General features: G+C 41.3%; 1 protein-coding gene across 19 annotated transcripts in view; it reads right to left on the bottom strand.

Moving 5' to 3' along the window:
• Positions 1–12,742: 12,742 nt before the first annotated feature.
• auts2a (activator of transcription and developmental regulator AUTS2 a) overlaps positions 12,743–20,784 on the bottom strand; it is a 336,296-nt gene continuing 328,254 nt past the window's right edge. For 12 of the 19 annotated variants that reach the window (XM_044141281.1, XM_044141272.1, XM_044141267.1 and 9 more), the window contains 8 exons: positions 19,800–19,871; positions 19,676–19,705; positions 18,947–19,018; positions 17,501–17,642; positions 17,278–17,379; positions 17,119–17,202; positions 16,749–16,998; positions 12,743–15,825 (listed from right to left, as the gene is read on the bottom strand). In XM_044141281.1, coding sequence (XP_043997216.1) covers positions 14,595–15,825; positions 16,749–16,998; positions 17,119–17,202; positions 17,278–17,379; positions 17,501–17,642; positions 18,947–19,018; positions 19,676–19,705; positions 19,800–19,871 — 1,983 coding nt within the window. In that variant the 3' untranslated portion in view covers positions 12,743–14,594. The remainder of the gene's footprint in view (positions 15,826–16,748; positions 16,999–17,118; positions 17,203–17,277; positions 17,380–17,500; positions 17,643–18,946; positions 19,019–19,675; positions 19,706–19,799; positions 19,872–20,784) is intronic. The other 7 variants (XM_044141287.1, XM_044141279.1, XM_044141278.1 and 4 more) reach the window with 5 other exon arrangements.

Below are 20,784 nucleotides of genomic sequence, written 5' to 3'. Positions count from 1 at the left end.
CTGATAGAGAGGAGGGGGGAAAAAATAAAAAAACAAGGTTCTCCACGAGGGTTTCCTTGGCAACCTTATCTGCTTGTACACAGTCTAAGCCGGCTGCCGGCGGGATGATTTATCTTGTAAGGCGGGAATCGCTCCCCGCTCACAAAGGAGGCCTCTAAAAGCACGGGTTTCATCAAAGTTGCTCTCCTCCGGCGTGACGTCTGCTGTCACAGGCGCTAAGCTTTCCTGCCGTTTTTAGAAACCTCAGCCAGGTTGGGAGTGAGCTGAAGAGGGAATTCTGCTCGAACAGTGGAACGTGCATTTGAATGAAGACCGAGCTCAATTAGTCCTATCTGCGCGGCGGTGCATTAACAGTTTTGGCTCGGCGCTCGCAGCACTCTGGATGTAAAATGACAAAGATTACAAAATGAATGGAGGCTTTTACAGCTGCCGTGGTTGAATGACTGAGGAGTTGAAGCAATTTTCGGACATGGCCTTTGATTTTTTCTTTTTTTTTTTCTTTCTTCCTTTGGTCCCTTTAGTGTTTCTGAGAGTATAATCGAGATCCAAAGGCACTCCCGGAAGTGGGAAGATGCCTGTAGTCATTCACAGAGTGCTGCACACTCATCGTTTCCCTTTTGCACAATGTTTTGAAGTTAATTTCTGTCATGCATAAGTGTGAGTAATTTTACTGTCCCCACAGTAAATAAACTCAGTTTCTCAGAAGTGAGTACACTGTTGAAATTAAAGCTGACAGTCGGAACTTTAAATGTACAGTCACTGTGCCATGTCAAATGAAAAGGGATCGGGAGGAAGGAGACGTTGCATCAACGTGTCACCATGCAAACATTCACGGTGCTCGGCCGTACGTCTGTCTGCTGCTTTCCTCATGGGGCTCGTCCAGCTGCCCCCGTCACTCCCATTCGCTCAGTAAGGAATCATCTGTCAGAGGTCAAGCTGTACTCCTGTCGCAGCTTCACATCACCACGTTGAGTCACTTTAACCACGTTTGGCTGACCAAAACGTGGCTTTTAATGAGTGACCTTCCCCTCGGTGCTCCGGGGGGAGATTCGTTTAGTCATATTTTTCTCCCCAAGATTCCCCTCTCTTTCTCTTTTTCTCTCTCTCTCTCTCTCTCTCTTGTTCTCTCTGGGTGGTTTCATGGATCCGTGAGGTGATGCTCATCTGCAGGTTTGACATTTTGCTCACTGGCAGCGGGAACATTGCGTGTCGTGAAGAACGCGGCGGTGCCCCGTGTGCAGGGAAATGAATGTTGCCTGTGTTTCTCGAGTTTGGGGATGGGACTCCTGCTTTAATTTCCTCTCTCATCACATCTTTGACGCTTTCATCCACCTTGTGCTGTTACCACGCATCTTCCTTAGAGTCAGGCAGAGATTGAATTCAGGATAGCTCTGCCGTCTGAAATAGGAGTTACTGAGATCAGCTGTTTTTTTTTTATTTTTATATGTGATTTGCACTTTTAATCTGAACTTCTGCTGGACTCCATTACAGGCGATGTGATGAAACTTCAATGCCGTAACAGAGCGCACAGTAAAATGTATCGTTGGTGCATCTACACACCTCTGTTTCCATTTCCTCTCCCTCTGATGATTGGGGTCATCCTCCTTATTGCCAACGGCGATATATCACAGGTGTGCCTCTGAGCCGTGCCTGTGCATGTATTAATGCACACTGCTGGGGGAGTGGTTTGTACGTGTAGAGTCATCACCCAGAGTGGCCACAGCCGGGTCAAAGGTCAGGGTGGTGATTTAACAGATTGGGGGCCATCCCTTTTCCCTGTCCACCAGCCCATGGAGAACTCGCCTCACCTCAGGCTGTTTGCAGAGATTAAATCCTCTCTCCATGCTGGACACGTAGCTCCGGCAAGCATTGCAAACAATATCCATCCCTTCCTTCAGTCAGAGGACCGAAACTAGGGATGAGGCTAAAAGGTGGCTTCTAGTTATCATTACTCTGGGTTTGTAATGACAGTGTCTACGTAGAATTCTGACCATTGGATTTAACCAAATTTATTTAGCTATGTTAAACATTATTCACACTCTAATTTCATGTCTTTTACTTTTAGTTCCATTAGGTCACGGGGCATCTGTTGAAAAACTAATCGTAATTTGATTTTTATATCGCTCTTGAAGCGACGACTTCGCCAAAACACATTTATCTTTTTTCTTCTCCAAAGAGTTTTTGCGGCGCTAGTTGCTCGTATTTTTTGCGACTGTAGGCAGACAGGAAGGAAGACATGCGGCAAAGGTCACCGGGACCGGGAGTCGAACCCACGATGTCGGCGTCGAGGACTAAGGCCTCCAAACGTGGGGCGTGCAAACCCCCTGCACCACCACAGCACGCCCCCAAAACACATTAATCTTTAATAAACAGAACCACTTTCCTTCCTGGCCTTTATATTATACTTGCATATAAATGTTTGCGACTTGTACCCAAGGATGAACCAGGCTCTGTGAAGGTCCACTGTTCTCTTGCTGACGTCTTGGCTGATTTCCTTTGAGTTTCTCATGATGTCACACAAGCACCTGGTGTGTTTGCAGTTTTTGTATTTAAATACATGCAAATGTTGTGTTCAAAAATAGCTTACAGAGCCACGATGTGAACTGGAGTTTTACAGATTGTTTAAAGGGACAGTAACCTTTATTGTATGCAAACGTCCCATGTTGAACCAAGCAATACAAATTATCTTGCACGTCATTCTACAACTTAGCCAATTTTGGGAATTCAGTGAATCAGGAAATATGTAGTCTGATATAAAACCAGACAGTGAGAAATAAACATGGTTTTCAACAGCGTGTGTAAATATCTGGCCTCATCTGTCGTCATGGTGCTGGGCAGAAGGTTACATCCGCTCATTGTTGGCACAAAACTCTGCATCAGGGGTGTGAAGGATGTCTGCAACTCTCCTGCTGGCAGTAAAAGTGAAAAGCCCAGTATGATTACGTTGCTTGGCTATTCCAGAATGACATCACGTGAGGCATAATACATTACAAGTACTAAAATGCAAGATGTTCAAAGAGACCCCAGAGAGCTGTTGAGTTGATGGGTAATCTTCCTTCAACAGCTGTGATGTCCTTTGCTGCTGTGCTGCTGTGGGTTTCCCTTGAAGGTCAAGGCTGTGCGAGAACACGCCTGTTTTCATTCCAGCCCTCAGACAGGCTCAGATATCACTTCCTTGTTGATATCTGCCAGCTTTCCATCAGCTCAGCAACTTGGCGTTGATGTTCATCCATCCATCCTACAGGTTAATGGACTGGTGTAAGTGCTGTCCTGCAACTTTTACATTTGTGCACACCTGGATCAAATGATTGAACTGCATCCCTTGCATGCAGGTCAGTTTGACTGGGTTCTGCTAATAACCATTTGATTCAGCTGTGTTACAAGTGTTTGGGCATTGTCTCCTCTCTCTTCCTGTTTGTGCCATTATAATCTATTTCTGTTATAATTTGTTCCTTTAATTTTTTGGCAGTTTATTGTACAGCGCATTGATCAGGGCTGTTGCATTTAACATGCCTTTTGAATAACGCTTATTAGATTAGATTTTATTTATTTTGTTGAAGCAAACGCATTCTGTAGGACACTGGTCTTCAAGTATTGAAGTTTGACACCAGTGGTTTGAGATCTAAAATTTGCATACATGTGGTTTGGCCTTAATCTCTACCAGGCTACCCATAACCCTCTATTTTTGCTAATTTATTGAATTTTTCTCAAATTCAATAATGTAGCCAGATGTCACCTAAAAAGTGTATGAAGCCCACAATAAACTTTGCTGTTAGTGGAAATGTCCACAAATGTTTTATAGGCCAACATAACAATAGGCTGACCAAGGATCATGCTAACTGACTGTTAGGCTATTTGAATGTTAAGCTAACCGAAGATTAGGCTAACTGAGCCTTAGGATTACAGAATGTTAGTTTAAGTGATGATTAGACTAACATTCTGTTTGTGAGACTGTTAATCTGATGATTAACATTTGAATGTTAAGCTAAGCGAAAATTAGGCTAACATCAGGCTAGCTAAAGATTAAGACAAGCTAATTGAAAATGAACTGAGCCTGTCAGTGTTAGCATTTGGCAGCTCAAGCTCAGAAGACGACATATAAGCAGCAAGTCATCGTTTTTATGGTCTTGTTTGGTTTCCCTTCTTAGTATTCCTCAACATGTCTGTCTAAGATTGTTTGTCCTGTTCCTGACACACTTCCAGACATCATTATCAGTAAATTGGTTCATTTTTATTTTAGCATAACATGGTATAACAGGATTAGAGTGTCATATTATTTTTTAAAACAAGATACTAGCAGAGTTTTGTGACTAAATGATAGGCAATGATTACATATAGAACAAAAAGATGGATCCCTTGACAGAGAAAGTGAAATATTAGGAGATTCCAGTGTATATTTGGACATTGAGCATTGGGCCAATTCCCTTTAAGAACTTTCCATCTCAAACATCAGCGTACAAAAAAGAAGATAGTTTTATTCTTTTGAACTGTTGTGACCTATGAACTCAACAGTTCAACAAAAGTTCAAGACAATAAAAACAACTTCTCAAAAATAATCTTTTCTTAAGTTCCCATTTCTAATAAGAAAGCCAAAGGACAAAGTTTGTCGCCACAAACCATAAGAGACGACTCGGCCATCTAAATCAGAAGTATGCAGTTTTAGTCCTCGTATCTGACATGGATCAAAGATCATAAGACTGGATGGATTTCATGTATTTACATTTTTTTTATTTACGGTCCGTGTGGGATTTTCACCTTTATTGATGTTTGGATGTTGCATGAGGAACTTCTAAATCTACTAAACCACAGGAAACATTTTATTTATGTAACTTTACAGATTGCTGTATGGCGTATCCCACTGTTAATTTCATAATATTGACAGTTTAGCAGCTGGTATGCAGCCAGTCTGTACATCAGTGCATCCACAGGCATCCATGATGCGTCTATAAATGTTCCTACCCCAACACCTTTGCCCCCCGAGCTTCACTTGTCAGGGACGTTGGCATTCTCTGCACCAGTTCTGGCCAGGTGCATGCTAAAATTTGCTGACATTCGTCTGAGCTAAACGGATTTATCTCAATCTCTGCCGGGAATCTCAGTTTACTCAGGAATGTGCTCCTAGTCATCCCAAGGCTTCCCAGCATGCATGAGCTTCAGGATAGCAGACTCAGGGTTAGCTTAATAATCTTAGAACCAAGCCGGAAGCAGCTGAATCTTAGGGATTGTACTGTGTTTTAGTTTATACATACAACTGTGATTGTTTTTCTCAATAATCCTTTGAATGTTGATTCATTTTTACTGGTAGTTTCATGTTTTATGTGTCTTGGTTCTTCTGAACCAGTGAAAAGAGAACGTCTTTCAGTGGTTGGAGTTTTCCTGTTGTATCACAGTGCTTCCCCCGTCCTGCTTATTGATGCTCTCTGTCAGTCAGCTGACTAAAAGAAAGCAACAAAACCTTTCCCTTGCTTACGAGAAAGACAAAGTTAGCTGCTTTGCGGGTAACTGATAGGATAAAAACATTTCTGGTCAAGAAGAAGATGGCTGGCCATTGTGCTGAAACGGTGATGCTGTTCTTAAAGCTACAGTAGGAAACAGTCAGAATCCCCAGTCTGGCTAATATTTGCCCCATCTGCTCAACAATGATAAGATTCTACTATAAAAAAAATACATTAAAATTGTAATTTATGCAAATTGATGTATAGATTTAAAAAGAGACGTATTTTTTAAAAAAAATGATGACATTGCCTGCATCCCATGGGAGGTGCCTGTGTCTATTCCTATTAGAAATAAATAAAAAAAAGACTAAATCTGCCAGATTATATGATTTTGGATGCAGAAACATATAAAATTATTAGAACTAACTGCTGCTTTCCTGTTTTAAATATAAAATAATCAGATGATGTCAAATGTTTTACACTTTTTGTGCTAAATCAAAGAAGGGTTGATATTTTTCCTCAAAATTACGTCTGTAATAATCCCATGCTACGCCTTATACCCAAAAGCAATCAAAAATTGAAAGACTTTATCTCGACACAGCAGCCAGTCCAGCTGTAGAGTTGGTGTGGATATATGATGCAGATCCGTTTCGTGGCTCCATTAGACGACTTTGCTCCTTTTGAAGACGTTTAGTTCTGAGGCCGAGTCGTCCTCTTTTGATCCTTTTCAAACACCAGGCTCCCCCCTGCCACCCAGATACTCGTTCCCATTTACACTACTCAGCTAATGACGAGCAAATGAGCTGTTGGAAAGGCTGAACGTCAACTTAATCCCAACCTGACAGCAGCGCCGCTGGGCCTTTACTTTTTACGCCTCAGGATGGGGGAACCACCACGGGAAATGGAACTGCTGAGAACTGGGATGTCTTCCCATTTCTGCTTGTATTTATAGGCGAGCTTAACATGTTTGTTTTGCAATTATAATTGTTGTCAGCAGAGGAGATATATATATATATATATATAGATAAATAAAAATACCGTGGGTATTTTTTTCACCTGGGACAAATTATTTTTTTATGCCCCAGAAGGTATAAAAGTGATGTGGGGCTTGTGAATTGTGTGCTGCCACAATAGGTTTGGAGATAGCTTTGTTTATCCCGCTGAACATGATCTTGTGTTTTGGATTACTGAGAAACCAGGCATTTCCTGGAGGCAGGTTCTGTTTACAGTGGCGGCGAAGCGTCGGATGTTTCTGTTTGCTGGTGCGATGCCGGCTCAGACGTAGAAGCAGGTGGGCTGCGTGTCATCTGGCAGAAAGTCAGGAGGAATAGTGGAGCTTTGTGGTGCTGGGTGAGATCTGTGGTTCACACACAATAGACACAGGAAACACAAGGAGTGTCCTTTCGACACACCGTGTCGTTCTTCCAGTTTGACAGCATGGGTGACGTTCAAATACCGTAGCGGTGCTGGTCAGAGGAAGTGAAGCCGTCAAACCGGTTCTTCTCCTATTTCAGGTGGCCTCCACCTGCCGTAGAGCACATGACGACAGTTCAAGTCTTCCCTGCCTTTTTCTGTCTGCCTTACTTAAGGTGTACTCTGCTGCCACCTTGTGTTCACAAGGCAGAAACCGCTGGGAGGTTTTCAGGACTTGATGGGATTTTTATTATTATTTTTTTAAATATCTATGAAAGCCTCAAGAATTCCTTTCAAACCTCTGAGAAGAAATTGATTTTAATTTTATTTAATTTAAACTTTTTTAGGATTATCTCTGATCTACCGGTTCTGGATCCCACCCCAAAAACAAATGCCCAAGGGAAAAATGGCAAGCATTTAGTATTATATTCCATCTAAATCTGTAGATCGTAGATTGAGCCAATTTGTTGTTTGACAAAAACTTTCGCATTCAGAGGTCGTACTTTCTCAGAAAGCAACAATCCTCAGTTAATAATCCATAGCATGATGCACTGCTGATTTATTGTCGCTGGTCTTTTTTTCAAATGCTCATAAAGGATCAGTTATTCGGTGGGTTTTGCAGGAAGCATTGTTTAATTTTAATGACAACGTAGGCTGATTGTAGGTTAGCAGTGCTGGTGTTTTGTGTGGTTTCTGAACGCGGCTCCATGCTGTCTCTGTTGACGCTTCAGATGTCAGATTCTCGGGGATTACTGCAGAGCTCTCCGCATTTATTGGCACTCTTTGTAAAGATGTGTAAAAGCCCTTAAGTCGAACTCATATGTGTTGAAGTAGCATAATCTAATACTGAGGAAAAACCTCAAGGTTTCTCAGCTTATGGGAGTCTTGGTGCCTGTCTTAAACTCAGGATTTCTAGGGTTTAGATCTGGGGTCTGTTTTGGTTCCTGTGTTTATTTGGTTATAGAGTAATAAGCAATAAATTGATTAATCGCATAATAAATTAAAATGAGCTCATTTTCTCTTTCTACCAAAATCTGGATGACAAAAGTTTTCTGTCTGGTGTTTTGGTCTCAGTTAGCCCTTTTTTCTGATGGACAATTTTGTTTTGAGAAACTTCAGCGTCCATTTTATTTGTCGTTTTGTTTATTTATGTTTGGATATTTAAAGTGTCTTCCTGTTCCAGTGATTGATTTTTTAGGATGTGTTCTTGCATTATTATCCTATTAACAATATTTTATTTAAAGATGGTGTCAAAGCTACAATATTATCACTTATTGCAATAACTTCTGTGATAATTTATCGTCATGCGAAATTAGTTATTGTAACCGGCCTGTTTGGTCACATCTTCCTTCTGAAGCAGGTTTTGTGTTTGCATTTCCTCAGATCTCCACACAGTAATTCACGTTGGAAGTATGTGCAATAATTTTTTTATTTACAAAATTTAACATTGCAATTGTTTTGACATTTTAGCTTTTATTTTGTTAATATGAGCTTTCCAAAGTAAGTTGTTGTCCAGAATTACTCCGAAAAAGTCTGATTTCAGGCACTCTTTTTACTTTAATGTTGTTTATTATAAGCTTAACACAATTTTACTTGTTTTTTTTTAATATAATATTACTTATTTGTCATAGCTTAGCTTTGATTTATTTTTGTTAAACCAGTCATTTAACCCCCTAATTCTCCTGCCATCATAATCAGCAGCAGTTCCAAACTATTATCAGAGCAATATAATGTTTAATCATTAAGAAAGTGCATCATGTTATTTACTTGGATACATTACAGATATGTTATTTATGTAGAGTATTTATGTGATATTAGGATGCCATGTACTTTTAAGGTATAGTGGTTATTTTTGTTTACAATTTATCACAAAAAAAAGGTTTGGCAGTGTCTTCTTTGGCATTTCAAGAATCAAACCCTTTTTAAAAATTCTGTCCAGTTTTTTCATGTTTTCACTGGTAAATTATCTTTGGTGATGAAGTCCAAATATTTATGGCTGGAAAGGCCTCCTTACCATCACCCTAAGCTTTTTCACCTTTAAGTTGGGACTCTGGCTGGGCCTCAAAACGGTAATGATTCCTACAGTCACAAGAAACATGTTGGTAAAGGTAAATGGCTACCCTAAACCAAAATCTGCCAGTAACATAAACAGTTTTAGGCTTAACTGCTGCTTTTATCTTGCTGCCATTTCCGCTTTTCAACACACAATTACTTTACTTAAATCTGATGTTTTTTTCTTTGTTAGAAAAAAAAAAACGAGTCTCTGTGTCGTGTCTTATTCATACCCCAGGGAAACGGGAAGCCATCGGTTATCAATAGGAACGTCCTGGAAACTCACTTAAACCTAAAAAGAATAGGATACATGACGAAAAAACCCAGCTACAATTTAGTTTTATTAGAGATATTAAGAGTGCCAGTAAGTGTTTAATGTGCTGGGTTTTGTTTAGCCTTTTTGCACAGTTTTGCCACCTGTCAGATAAAATAGTTTTAGTTTTCAGCAGTCTGTATTAGTCTGGAGCAAAATGCTGCTGCGGTGTCCTGAGTATCTGTTTGACTGAACCTGCAGAACAGCAGGGATGGAATCAGGACAGGGGGAAGGAATCACTGCTTTGAGACAGCTGCTAATTATAAAAGACAACGTGGAGCTGCAATTAGAGTGACTTAAGGATCACATCACTATGGGTTAATATCCTGAATATATTTATCTCACTTCAAGAAAGTGCCACATTCAAAAGGGCTGAAAGGATTTTCTATGGCTTTGATTCTGGATTATGTTTGGTATTACTGCAAGAAGAATCTTCTTTTGTATTTTCCAGTGAGGAAACGATAACCAGCCGGCATATTGCAAAAACTTAAGGATTTGCAATATACCAACACATTTGCGTAACCCTGTGCTTTAATGAAACGGGTCTGAAACGTGTCGACAACCTTGTAAAGATTCCATGTTTTTAAGACTCTCATACATAATTTCCAAAGATTCCCATCTGATAAATACTTTGGTCAGTTTCTAGAACTAGTAGCTTGATGTGTTAGATCACTTGAATATGGCTGCGAACATGAGTGTATATTTCTATTTATTATGCACCAAAATATGTTTATATTTGGTTGAATTGCTCAGGATATGTGTCATAATATAGGTGGAAGTAATTTATCAAGGTTTTGACATTTTAGTAGCAGGGTGGACATGTTGAATTAATTCCTTCTCTGTTTACAGTGTAAAACCAAAGCAGAGGGAAACATTAAATCCATAGCTTCACGTGAATTAGATGTTATTATTCTCCTGATTGCTTATTTTGAAAAGTGGATATGCTCAGAAAATAGTAGGTTCGCTGATTTTAATATCTATAAAGTTCTTGGGAACGGAAGAGCTGCTGGAGACTAACTTCTTGTGGTTTGTCACCCTCTACTGGTGAGCATCTCGAACTACAGCGTTCCGTATTGGAGAGCCTGGTTTCTGGCTGAACTGAAACAAAATAAATGTAATAGTCTTATGATACCAACACATTCTTTTTTTACAGTCGGTTAAAATGTAGTACAATGAAAACACATTCAGCATCAAGAGCCAATACATTGTCTAACATGTTGCTTTTATTTTTTTTTCTGGTTCGGAGGTTGGATCAGTAATGTCTCCTTTGTCTGAGATTCTGGGTTGGTATTACTAAAAGTAACCCAATTAGACCTGTTTATGTTTGATTATGGACTCAAAATAATTTTATAAACGTACTTCCACTTCTTACAAAACACTTCCTTCAAGCAAAGGCTAGCCAGTGAAGCCAGATGATTCCTTACCGGATTTGTGGTTCCTTCTGGATGGGACGAATCAGAAACAAGGAATACAGTCCACCTCTCTCAACAGAGTCAGTGGATCATGCTAGATAAAAAGCCAAATTGGTCACATTTTTTCTTCTTCTTAATTTTTAGGTCAGAAATGTTTATCAATTTTCTGTTGCTTATGACTCTTCCTTTAGCAGGATTGAGTGAGAGCTAATTTTGAATCCTCAAATTTACAAGATACCTCTTAATCGTGCACATCACTGGCCAGACCAAAAGGGCCATCTTTGGTTCGACCCAAAATATCGATATTTTGGTTGATCAAAATATCGCTTCACAGGCAGTTTGATCTTTCTCCCATTTACATGGATTCACTCTGCTAGAATTTCTACTGGGCCAATCAGCGAACAAGAATAGAAGTTGTAAATAATGACATTGTTTTTTTGCGTTTTTTTATAATTGTTGTCTGCTTGTAGTTTTAGCAATGTAGCGGAGGAAGTGAGCCAATCTTTTTGGGATGCATTAGTTATGCCTCCAGATACTGAATTAGCATTAGCATCCATGTTGTTCAGCTCTGTACTTCTCTCTTTCCAGTACAGGAGGGTTGTTTACACCACAAGCAATTTCTGGTAAGCTTCATAGCTTCGAATTGGTGCATTCATGGCCACTCGCTAGTGATTGGGTTACATTTAAAGCTTACACAGTCCACGCTTCCAGGAAGCAATTGTTTTTCAACGGCCAAGAGCCCAGACCCTCTATACAAAGCAAATAGGGTCTTTTTACCAGGTTAAGATCAGACTCCAATAACAGACTCTCAAAGCTGACACATTCATTTTATTGGAGAAAGCTGACAGCTATTGCATTTCTTCACATCTATTAATTAAGCTGAACTATTTACAGCACACCTCCCACTTAAAAAAACCCTCTAGAGTCTTTTATGTCTGTAAAAATGAAAATTAGAGTCGGTCTCAGAGGCAGGAGGTATTTACTTGGAGGGAATAAAAGCAACTGACATTTCCCTGCAGTAATGGATAGAGTCTGCTTTTGATGGATGCCTGACTCAGTGCTAAACATTAGTCAGAGAAGGGTGCATGAATGCTGTGGTTATTAAGTGTAATGGGAATGTCAATAACTCTTGCATCCTCTGATGGATACACAATCACTGTACCATGATTCATCGGTGAAGGCTGCTGATGTTTTCAGAGCACCGTTATTGAACCAAGCACCAGCAGTCACTTGTCAGAGTAGCAAGTGTCAAGTCATTTTGGATTGTGCCAGCTCCTTCTGCTGTAGCACAGTGAAAGGTACTCTGGATTGGATTAAATTCCTTTAAAAGCAATGAATTATTTTTCAGATGAGTGCTGTTCTCAGGCTTCCTCTGTGGAATACAGAGCATGTGAAAAGGTGTTTAATCATATCATCAAATTACATCTTTAAGTATGTATACCTCTTCCAACTCTTTGATGTTAGAAACGCAAAACTTTTGAATTCAATTCAGATTTTAAGTGACAGACTAAATGTGTGATAATGAATTGAAAGGATGAGGATAGAAATTGGAAAAATTTGCTCCATCTCTATAAAAAAGTATTTCAATGATATAATGTAAGGAGTGTATTTCAATTGGCTGCTCTATTCTGGCCTGATTGGTGGATTGCTGTAGAGACGATTGCCTTTCCGGAAGATTCTCCTCTTTCTGCACCGGCGTTCTGACAGAGTGACCATTGAGTCTCCTCTCTGACTGAGGACTTTCTTACACAGTTGCTCAGTTGCCAGCGCAGGAAGAATCCTGCTGGTTTCAACCTTCTTTTATCGACCGATGATGATGGAGGCAGCAAAAATGTTTCTGGATTCTTCCCCAGATTTGTGCCTCAAGACAATCCTGTCTCAGAGGTCTACAGGCAATACCCTTTGATTTCATGATGATGGGAGCCGAGATATTGACAGGTGTGCGTCTCTCTAAATTAGATGCAATTTCCTACAAGTGGACTCCATTTACGTTGTAGAAACAACTTGAGTATAATCGGTGGAAACAGTGAAGTTTTGAGCTTTGTGGCTGCGAATACTTACACAAATGTGATTTCTTTTGTTACAGTTGTAACATGACAAAATGGCTCAAAGACGGCTAAAGTACACATTTTTTAATAACATGGCACAATTTACATATCACAAGTTTAAATGAGGAACATGCTGAAGATTCAGTCGCGTCATTTTTTTGTACATGAGCTAGAAAGTTTTTTTTTTCTCCCTCTGTACACGGTAAACAGCAAAAGAGTTTCTCAGGTAACAATCTTTTTGCATTACGCATTAACTAACCACTATGGCTCTGGTGGACATTTTTATCAATAGATTAAAAAAAAAAATCCACTGCACAACATGATATCACAGATTTTTTTTTTTTGAAGCGCACAACTAAAACCTTCAGGAACTACTAAAATAGATCTCTGCGAGTTAGAAACGAACGGCCCATAGCTCAGACTTGCTTTTTTTGTCTTTTTGTATTTGTAGGTACAACAACTTAGGAAAGCACTTTATTACATTGTCCGACCAACAGAACTTCATTCCCAAAACATGTACTTTACACACCATCAGCTGGGCTAATGTGCCTTCCTGGTGTTGACTGGGCTGCATTCCCCCCAGAACCAGAACGACGGGAAACAAAATAAACTATTAATTGAGAAGCTACATTTAAGAAAATACTTTAGGATTCAGTACAGGAATGTAGATTGTCACTACAATGATAGAATCATTCTTAAATACGATCATTTAGTTGAATCCGAGAATGTAGAGCAGTTAAAGGGGACCTATTATGCCAACTTCACATTTTGCAAGCATTCTTTATTTTTTCTGTACAGCCCAAGTGCTTAAAGAAGAAAACATCCAGCCGGGTTTTGGCTATAAGTCAATGTTTTTTTGGTGTCTTGAAAAGGATCTCTTTCAAAAACCCCAAAAACCCGAATGTAATGCCACAAATCAGCAGTTGAACCCCCTCACCTAAACCCAAGCTGATCTCCATCATGTTTGGTCAGGAGGTTTTACCACAGTATGGGCTGTGCAATGGCTGCTGAAAAAGACAAGTGTTTTTGACTTACAATCTCAAAACCACTTGGTGTACTATTGTTGCTTGTGCAGGAGGCTCCATTTCTGCTTTTCAAAGACAAATGGTTGTATAATTGCGCATCAGTCTGTAATCATGTTCTCTCGTGAGTGTAAACATTGAGTTAGGGGGCGTGGCCAACAGCAGCTTATTTGGATTTAAAGTGCCAAGTCCCTAAAACAGCTCATTTTGAAAGACTAAAATCTCCTTATCTAGGAATGATTTTGTAATGAACATGCTCTGACCTATCGTAACCTGATCAAGGAAGCATAATAGGTCTCATTTAAAGCTTGTGTGTTTCACTCCGAATTTTGTGTGGTGAAGAGAATTCAGCCATGTTTTCCTTTATTGGTACACGGTCAGCAGTGCTGAGAAGGCCAGCTTTCAGAACAGGAGCCCAGACATTTGTTGCATAGTTGTATGTGGGGGTGTATCTCTGGAACATGCTGAAAAGAAAACAAATAGCAAAAAGCACATTCTGAATCAAAGCCTTAATACTCCTATATTTACATTTAGTCAAAGTAAAGCTTTCGAAACACTCTTTTGCATATTTGTACCATGATTTTTCAATTCATACAGAGTGAGCAACAGCGACTGTACATTATCTACATGACTGTCAGTGCTAAAGTAGCTGTACATTCCAAAGTTTAGTCTTACTCCACATCACTTTTGCTATACAGGATGAACACACAAAACCATGGAGCAAACTTAAAAAAAACAAAGGTTCTTTTCATTTTAGTTTTATACAAAAACATTTGTAGACATGTCAGCCTACATAAATTATTCACAGCTATATTACAGTCTTGCTTTGTCCAAAGCTAAGTGCTGGGTGTGAGTTTAGTGACGGTGAGGCACGGGGCTGACGGGAAGGCCGACGCAACTCATCGCGCTTCGATGTCTTTGTGAGTCGGTCTGTCCCTGATGTCTGTGGCCAGCGGAGTAGTCCGTCTGGGGGAACCAGGCCGGGCACCCAGGGTCGGGATGAGAGGCGGGGGAGCGCTCAGTGACGCTGTGGGTGGCGTTTTGTTTAAGATGCTGTTCTGATGTGCCGCGGCAGCAGCTGCTGCTGCGGCTGATGGGCTCACCCTGGAGTAGTGCATGCCTGGGAGTCCCGGGGCCATAAGGCCCGAGGCGGGGTGGGGAAGGTGTCCGTCCAGGACCGGGTGGTGCATGGGGGGATGGAGGCGGCCGTGCTCGTAGTCCTCTCTGAGCATGTTGAGGCGGTCACGTTCCTCCAGGTGTGCGCGCTCCTGCTCTCTCCGCTGCTCCAGGGCCAGAGAATGGACGTGGTCGCGGTTGAAGTCGTGAGGCTCCCGGTCCCGGTAGGAGCGCTCGGCCTCGTAAAGGCGTGGAACCGCAAGCCGGTGCAGGGAGTCGTTCCTCAGCAGAAGGTCTCTGGCCAAAGGGTCCCGTCTGTGGATATCCAGACCCCGGTAAGGGTCCCTCATTGGGTCCCAGTGGAAAGCGGGATAGGGGAACCTCTCAGCCCCAGGAAGGGGGCTGGCACCCATGAAGGGGGCCACAACACGAGTTCTCTCCAGACCGCTGATGCTGTTGATGGGGTGGACCCCTGGCATTCCCATTGGAACGGGCACCGAGGAGGGTGGGTGGAGCGTTGGAGTGGAGGGTGCCTGTGACGGGGGTTCACTGATCCTCTCTGCTGCCCCATCCTGCTCCTCCTTCCTCTCCTCCTTCACTTTGATCTCACTGTTCTTCTTCTGCTGCTCGTATGTTAGCTCCGCCTTCTTCTCCAGGACTTCCCTGCTCAGACCACCATTAGGACGCTCTAGGCTGGTCTGGCGAACGTAGGGCGACGTGGTTCCCCTGTTGGGCACCTTGTCCTCTGACACTCGGCCATCGTGGATGACTGGTGCGTCCTTGTCGCTGTGCTGGTTGTCCTTGAGCTTGTGGTCATCTGCGTTGTCTTTCCAAGAGTCTTGGTGCTCCCTTTCTCTGTCTTTGGCCTTCGTTTCCTTGTCCCTCTGAGGGTCCCCAGAAGCGGGAGGCAGGTGGTTTCTGTGGTGCTCAGGGGGCCGGGTATGGCCGAGGAGGTTGATTGGATGGACGGGGACTGGGGATGGATGGCTTGGCTGGCGCTTCTCTACCGAGTCCCTAGAAGAACACAAAGCAAGCCGTCCTCATAAGCTTGCAGCACAGTAACCCAGAATAATTACATCTCCACTTATTTGTTTTAAAAAAGTTAGATAAATTCCTCTTGTCTCATCTGTAGCAAAAGCCAACACTTCTCAAAAGGGAACTTTGACAGTTTTTCTCCAGTTCACTTTAAACTAGGGATGCACTAATCTTTAGAAAACCTGATCAGCCAGTTCTGATTTTGATTGATACATTTTTTTTTCCTCCTTTGTATTTTTACTGAAAAGTCCCTAAATATAAAGTTGCTAAGTTGGCACTATTGTTAAGCACACTCCACTGTGACCCAATGGGTTTGTCATTGCGACATAATGAAGAATTGGTTCTTCACGAGATCTACGATAATAATAAGCCTGACAAATGGATAATGGAAATTGCACCGCTGTTGTCCATGGAGGATGCTGTCTAAAAAATGTGTGGCACTCTTTCCGTGACCGTTTCATAAAAGCAAAACAGAATAAGCAGAAGCGGGAGGAGTGTCCCCCAAGATGGTCTGTGCTGTTCAAAGATGTGTCTGAATATGTTCGATCCACAACCACGTGATTGCACATCAACTGTTCAGCTTTGGATGAACAGACCTTTCAGTATCGGTAAAATGACAATCATCAAAAAATCAAGGAGATCATGGCTGATTTATCGGCGCACCCCAACTTTAAATACCTCATATGGCTACTCAGACTGAGATCAGTGGAGAAGAGCTAAATCTGAAGACATGAGACGATGACTATGGCAAAGTGTTGGATCATTTGTAGAGTTTATTAGTGATTTCTAAGGAAATATGAGACTCACTGATGAGTATTGCTCCATTTAGCTCTTGCTGCAGCCTTTTTGTGCTCCAAAATATAAAGAAATGGAGACTAGTTGGACATCTCTGGAGCTCTCACCTGTCTTTGTCGTCTTTACCGACGGAGTCCCGCTTTTCCAAGTCCCGATCCCTCTCATGCGAGCTGACTGAGGCGCTCCTCTCTGAATCTCCGGGCTTCAGCCAGGGGGGCGGCGTGGGGAAGGAGGGTGGCGTGCGGTGGAGGCGGTTCCACGGCTCCTGGTGATTGTTGTTGCTGCTGCTGTTTAAGTGCTGCGGTGCATTGGGGCCCTCCTTGTGGCCGAACATGGAGTTGGCCGCTGTTAGGGATTCAACACGTGGAAAAAACACAACAGGACGCAAGTTAAATGCGTATCTTGATAATTCCCTCCTCTGTCGGTATCTGATACGTCGCGTCGTAGCGAACTGCTCATCACGAGGCTGAAACTCACTGAGTGCTGGATTTCCAAGCCCCCCAAAGGCCGATGAACTGAGAGACCCCAGTCCTCCAAACGATGACGGCCTATTGAAAGGCTCTGTGACGAGGGACAGAAATAACATTTTACTTCACATTTAATTAACAGGGGAATGTTTCATTTCCTGGAACAAACCAAAGGGGAGAGTCCTCTTGCCTAAGTGTGATGCTGGGGTGAGGAAGTTTCCTGGATGAGGGGGAGGGTGGCCGAAGGGACCAGCTGAAGGGTGGGTAGGACCTGAGGAGGGCGAGACGACCAAAGACCGTGATGTTACCAACTTAGAGCTGATGGTTGTTAATAATAGTTGAAGCAATAGGAAATCTGCTTTCTACTGTTAAACATGACATATACGACCGACCTGCAGCAGAGAAGAGCGTAGCAGGCCGTGCCAAGTCACTTGGGTGATGGATGGCACCAAACAGGCTGGGGCCCGGATGTCGACTGAGGAACTCGGGCTTGAGGCCGAAGTCTAGCTTGTGAGGGTCGACCTGCATCTGCTGCTGGAAGACGCCAGATCGACACAGAAACACATGTTAGATTGGACTTTTCTCTGTTTTCTTTCTGGCTGAATATATGACCACTCTTATCTTTAGAAATGGTAGACTTAATGTAAGTTGGTTGTTTTCTTGCCATGAACCTGGTTTGTAACCTCACTCTGCATATCTTCAACAGGGCTGATGATAAATGAGGCTTTCATAAGCCCAAAACCACTTGTGGTGTGCTTGTGACATAACCGGAATACCTAACCGTGTCCAAGTTTCAACTGTCAGAGCAAATGATGTTGTTGTTCAAGACAGGAAACAAATACAGTTTCCAGTTTTATATTGTCATGTAAGGAGAGGATACAACACCCTACTCAGCTGTAGCAGCTGCTAACCATGGGGGTGGCACCATCATGCTGGCAGGGGGTAACAAAAACTCTTCAACTTCACCTCAAATCAACAGCTAGTTCAAACTTCACAATTAGGTGTTCTAACAGAGCAATAATCCCAAACACATTAAAACTGGAAACATTTAAGCAAGACTATAAAAGTCAAGTCCGTGGCAGGAAACCCAACCAACATAATTGAGCTTTATTATTTCTGATTAGCAAAGTAGTCAAATACCCAGCATTTATGCCAAGACCTCACTAATGGATACAAAAGGTGCTTCGAAGTTCAGCTTCCCAAGGGACTATTATTACTAATAATACTATTATTATTAACCTTTATTTCACCAGGAAAATCCCATTATATTAAAAATCTATTTTACAGCCTGGCAGCAGCACAGTGTTTACAGAACATCCACAGCAAAACAGAAAAAACTTAACATAGTCATTAATAAATGAGTAAAAAGATTGCTGAGTTAAAACAACTACAGACAGAGGATTCCTTCTCAAAATCAGTAAGAACAGCATTAAAAACCATCTGGTGACGACGTCGCCTTTAGAGTCATATGTTGCTGCAACTGGTTCCAAGAAGACGGAACAGAAAACTGAAAAGATTTCTTTCCAAGTTCAGTTCGGACTTAAGGCACCGAAAGTAAAAGTAAGTTCTGACGACATATAAAAGTCAAGCCTGTTGTTTAAAAATTGAACCCTGTTTGTGTTGTATGAAGTTGTTTGTTGTATTGCCAGCCCACCCAACATTTAAAGGTCCAGTCCCAGGCAAAACCCAATGTGGCAAAGAGCCGATATCCCTCTCCTAGCATTTAGGATAACTTTCATAGCATGAATTTGACTTCAGTTCGCAGAAAGGTCAGAATGATCAACGACTATCAAAGCTGTGGTTTGAAACTATTCAGACACAGTTAGACGAGCTCTCACCTTCACTTTCTGTTGGTGGTGATACGTCTGCCAGGCAATATGGACATGCATGGCGCACCACTTCCCAGGTTTCTGTAACCACGAGACAAACACAATCACTAACCCTTCAAATAAACAACCACAACACACAGAACATCCAGCAGAAAACTTAAAGTAGTCCTTTCTGGGGATTTTATTTTGTAAGAATAGAATATTTCTAATCTCAATGTATGGAATTAAAATTAGTAGCTTTGATAAAGAGTTGAACAATTTAGGAATAAATTGACATGTAAGTCTTTCTTTTCAATTTTTACTTGCATGGATGCAGCTTTCCTTTGTCACAGGACAGATATTCCAAATTGAGACTTTAATCACAACTCAGAGTTGCTTGAATAAGGACTCTTTTTATGTTTGACTCGTTGCACACAACATTCCAAAGGAAGAGCAACACTTGTTTAGTCCATGCACATTTTGTAGACTGGATGCCGTGAAAGAAAATTACAATGATTGGTTATAAAACAAAGGTGGTGGGGCAATTACAACAAATTATGGCTTTTTTTCATGGCCTTGTGTTGAACATATTATTGGAAAACAAATAAAAAGATTTCTAAACCCTGATTCTACATTTACCTCCAAACACATCTGATATTAATACCACCCACCACTCAGTCTGAATTTAATCAGAAAACTCTTTTAAAGTATAACGGCTGTTGGTGTGTTTGCAACAATGCAAGGACTGAGATGACTCACCCTCAGAATGGGCCGAAATGGATCCGTTAACTACAGGACAGACAGAGAAAAAAGATGCAAACTGACTCCATAGTGACATTATTTAGTGTTGAAACATAATTCTGACCGCAGCACACTTTCTCACCCTGGGGTCCTTTTGTAAGAACGTGTGAGGGACCGCCCCTGGTCTGGTGGACACGTCCAATGGGTTAGAGGTCTACAATGCAAAAGATGCGGATTGATTGGTTAAGAGTTTTGATTGTCTGTAATTTGTGGTAGGCTGGGACAAATTTATAGGAAACGGACACAAAAACCCTGACAGTTTGAAAGTTTTAGAGATGCATTGAGAAATGGTGACTGGTGATCAGAATTGGTGCCCATACCTAAGTGCTAATTGCACTGATGACATTTTTTAGGTTATGCGAAAGACTTAGCTTTTGTTTGTATCAGAAATATGTTTAAAAATGAAATCAGAAAGATGTAAGAGGTTTTTTTCAAAACGAAGATGTAGTTTTTGTGGTAAATGTAGGATGGATGCCAAGACATTTCTGTGGTTCATTCAAACTACAAGAGATTAAGAGAGCAAGCAAGACTTCCAACAGGTAATAGGAAGGCTGAATGGATCATAGCTAATTTGCCACATTTTATTATTTTGAGCTTCAGACCTCTTTGCATGTCATGTAACAAATTTGGAGATGTTAGCAGGCTTTTGGGAATCTTAGAGTAATGGTAAATTCACTCAAAGCATCACAGGCGACACCTGGTAATTACAAAGTTACTGACCAAAATAGTAAATAGTTAAACCCCAGTAAAAACACCTTTAACTTCTTATCTTAAGTTCTAACACTAAATACACTTTAGCTGTAGAAGCTAATATTTACAATTTTCTTATCTCTGTTCCCACACAAGTAACATGACGTCACCTCTGCCCCCAGTGTAGAAAAATATTTTGGAATACCATTATTATGTCTTCTTATGTGTGAGTTCCTAAAGAGGAATAGAAATATTGGTATTGTTTGGCCAAAGAAGATGAGATATGGACCATAAAATTCTGATGGGTGCATCTCTACAAATTTGAGTGACTAGAAAAATATTAGGAAGCAAACAAATAGAAAAATTTTGACATTTTT

This window comes from Gambusia affinis, linkage group LG15 (assembly GCF_019740435.1).
Source record: "Gambusia affinis linkage group LG15, SWU_Gaff_1.0, whole genome shotgun sequence".
In the NCBI taxonomy this organism is placed as follows: Eukaryota; Metazoa; Chordata; class Actinopteri; order Cyprinodontiformes; family Poeciliidae; genus Gambusia; species Gambusia affinis.
Note: the sequence above shows the minus strand (reverse complement) of the source record. Positions and strands in the feature narration are given on the sequence as shown.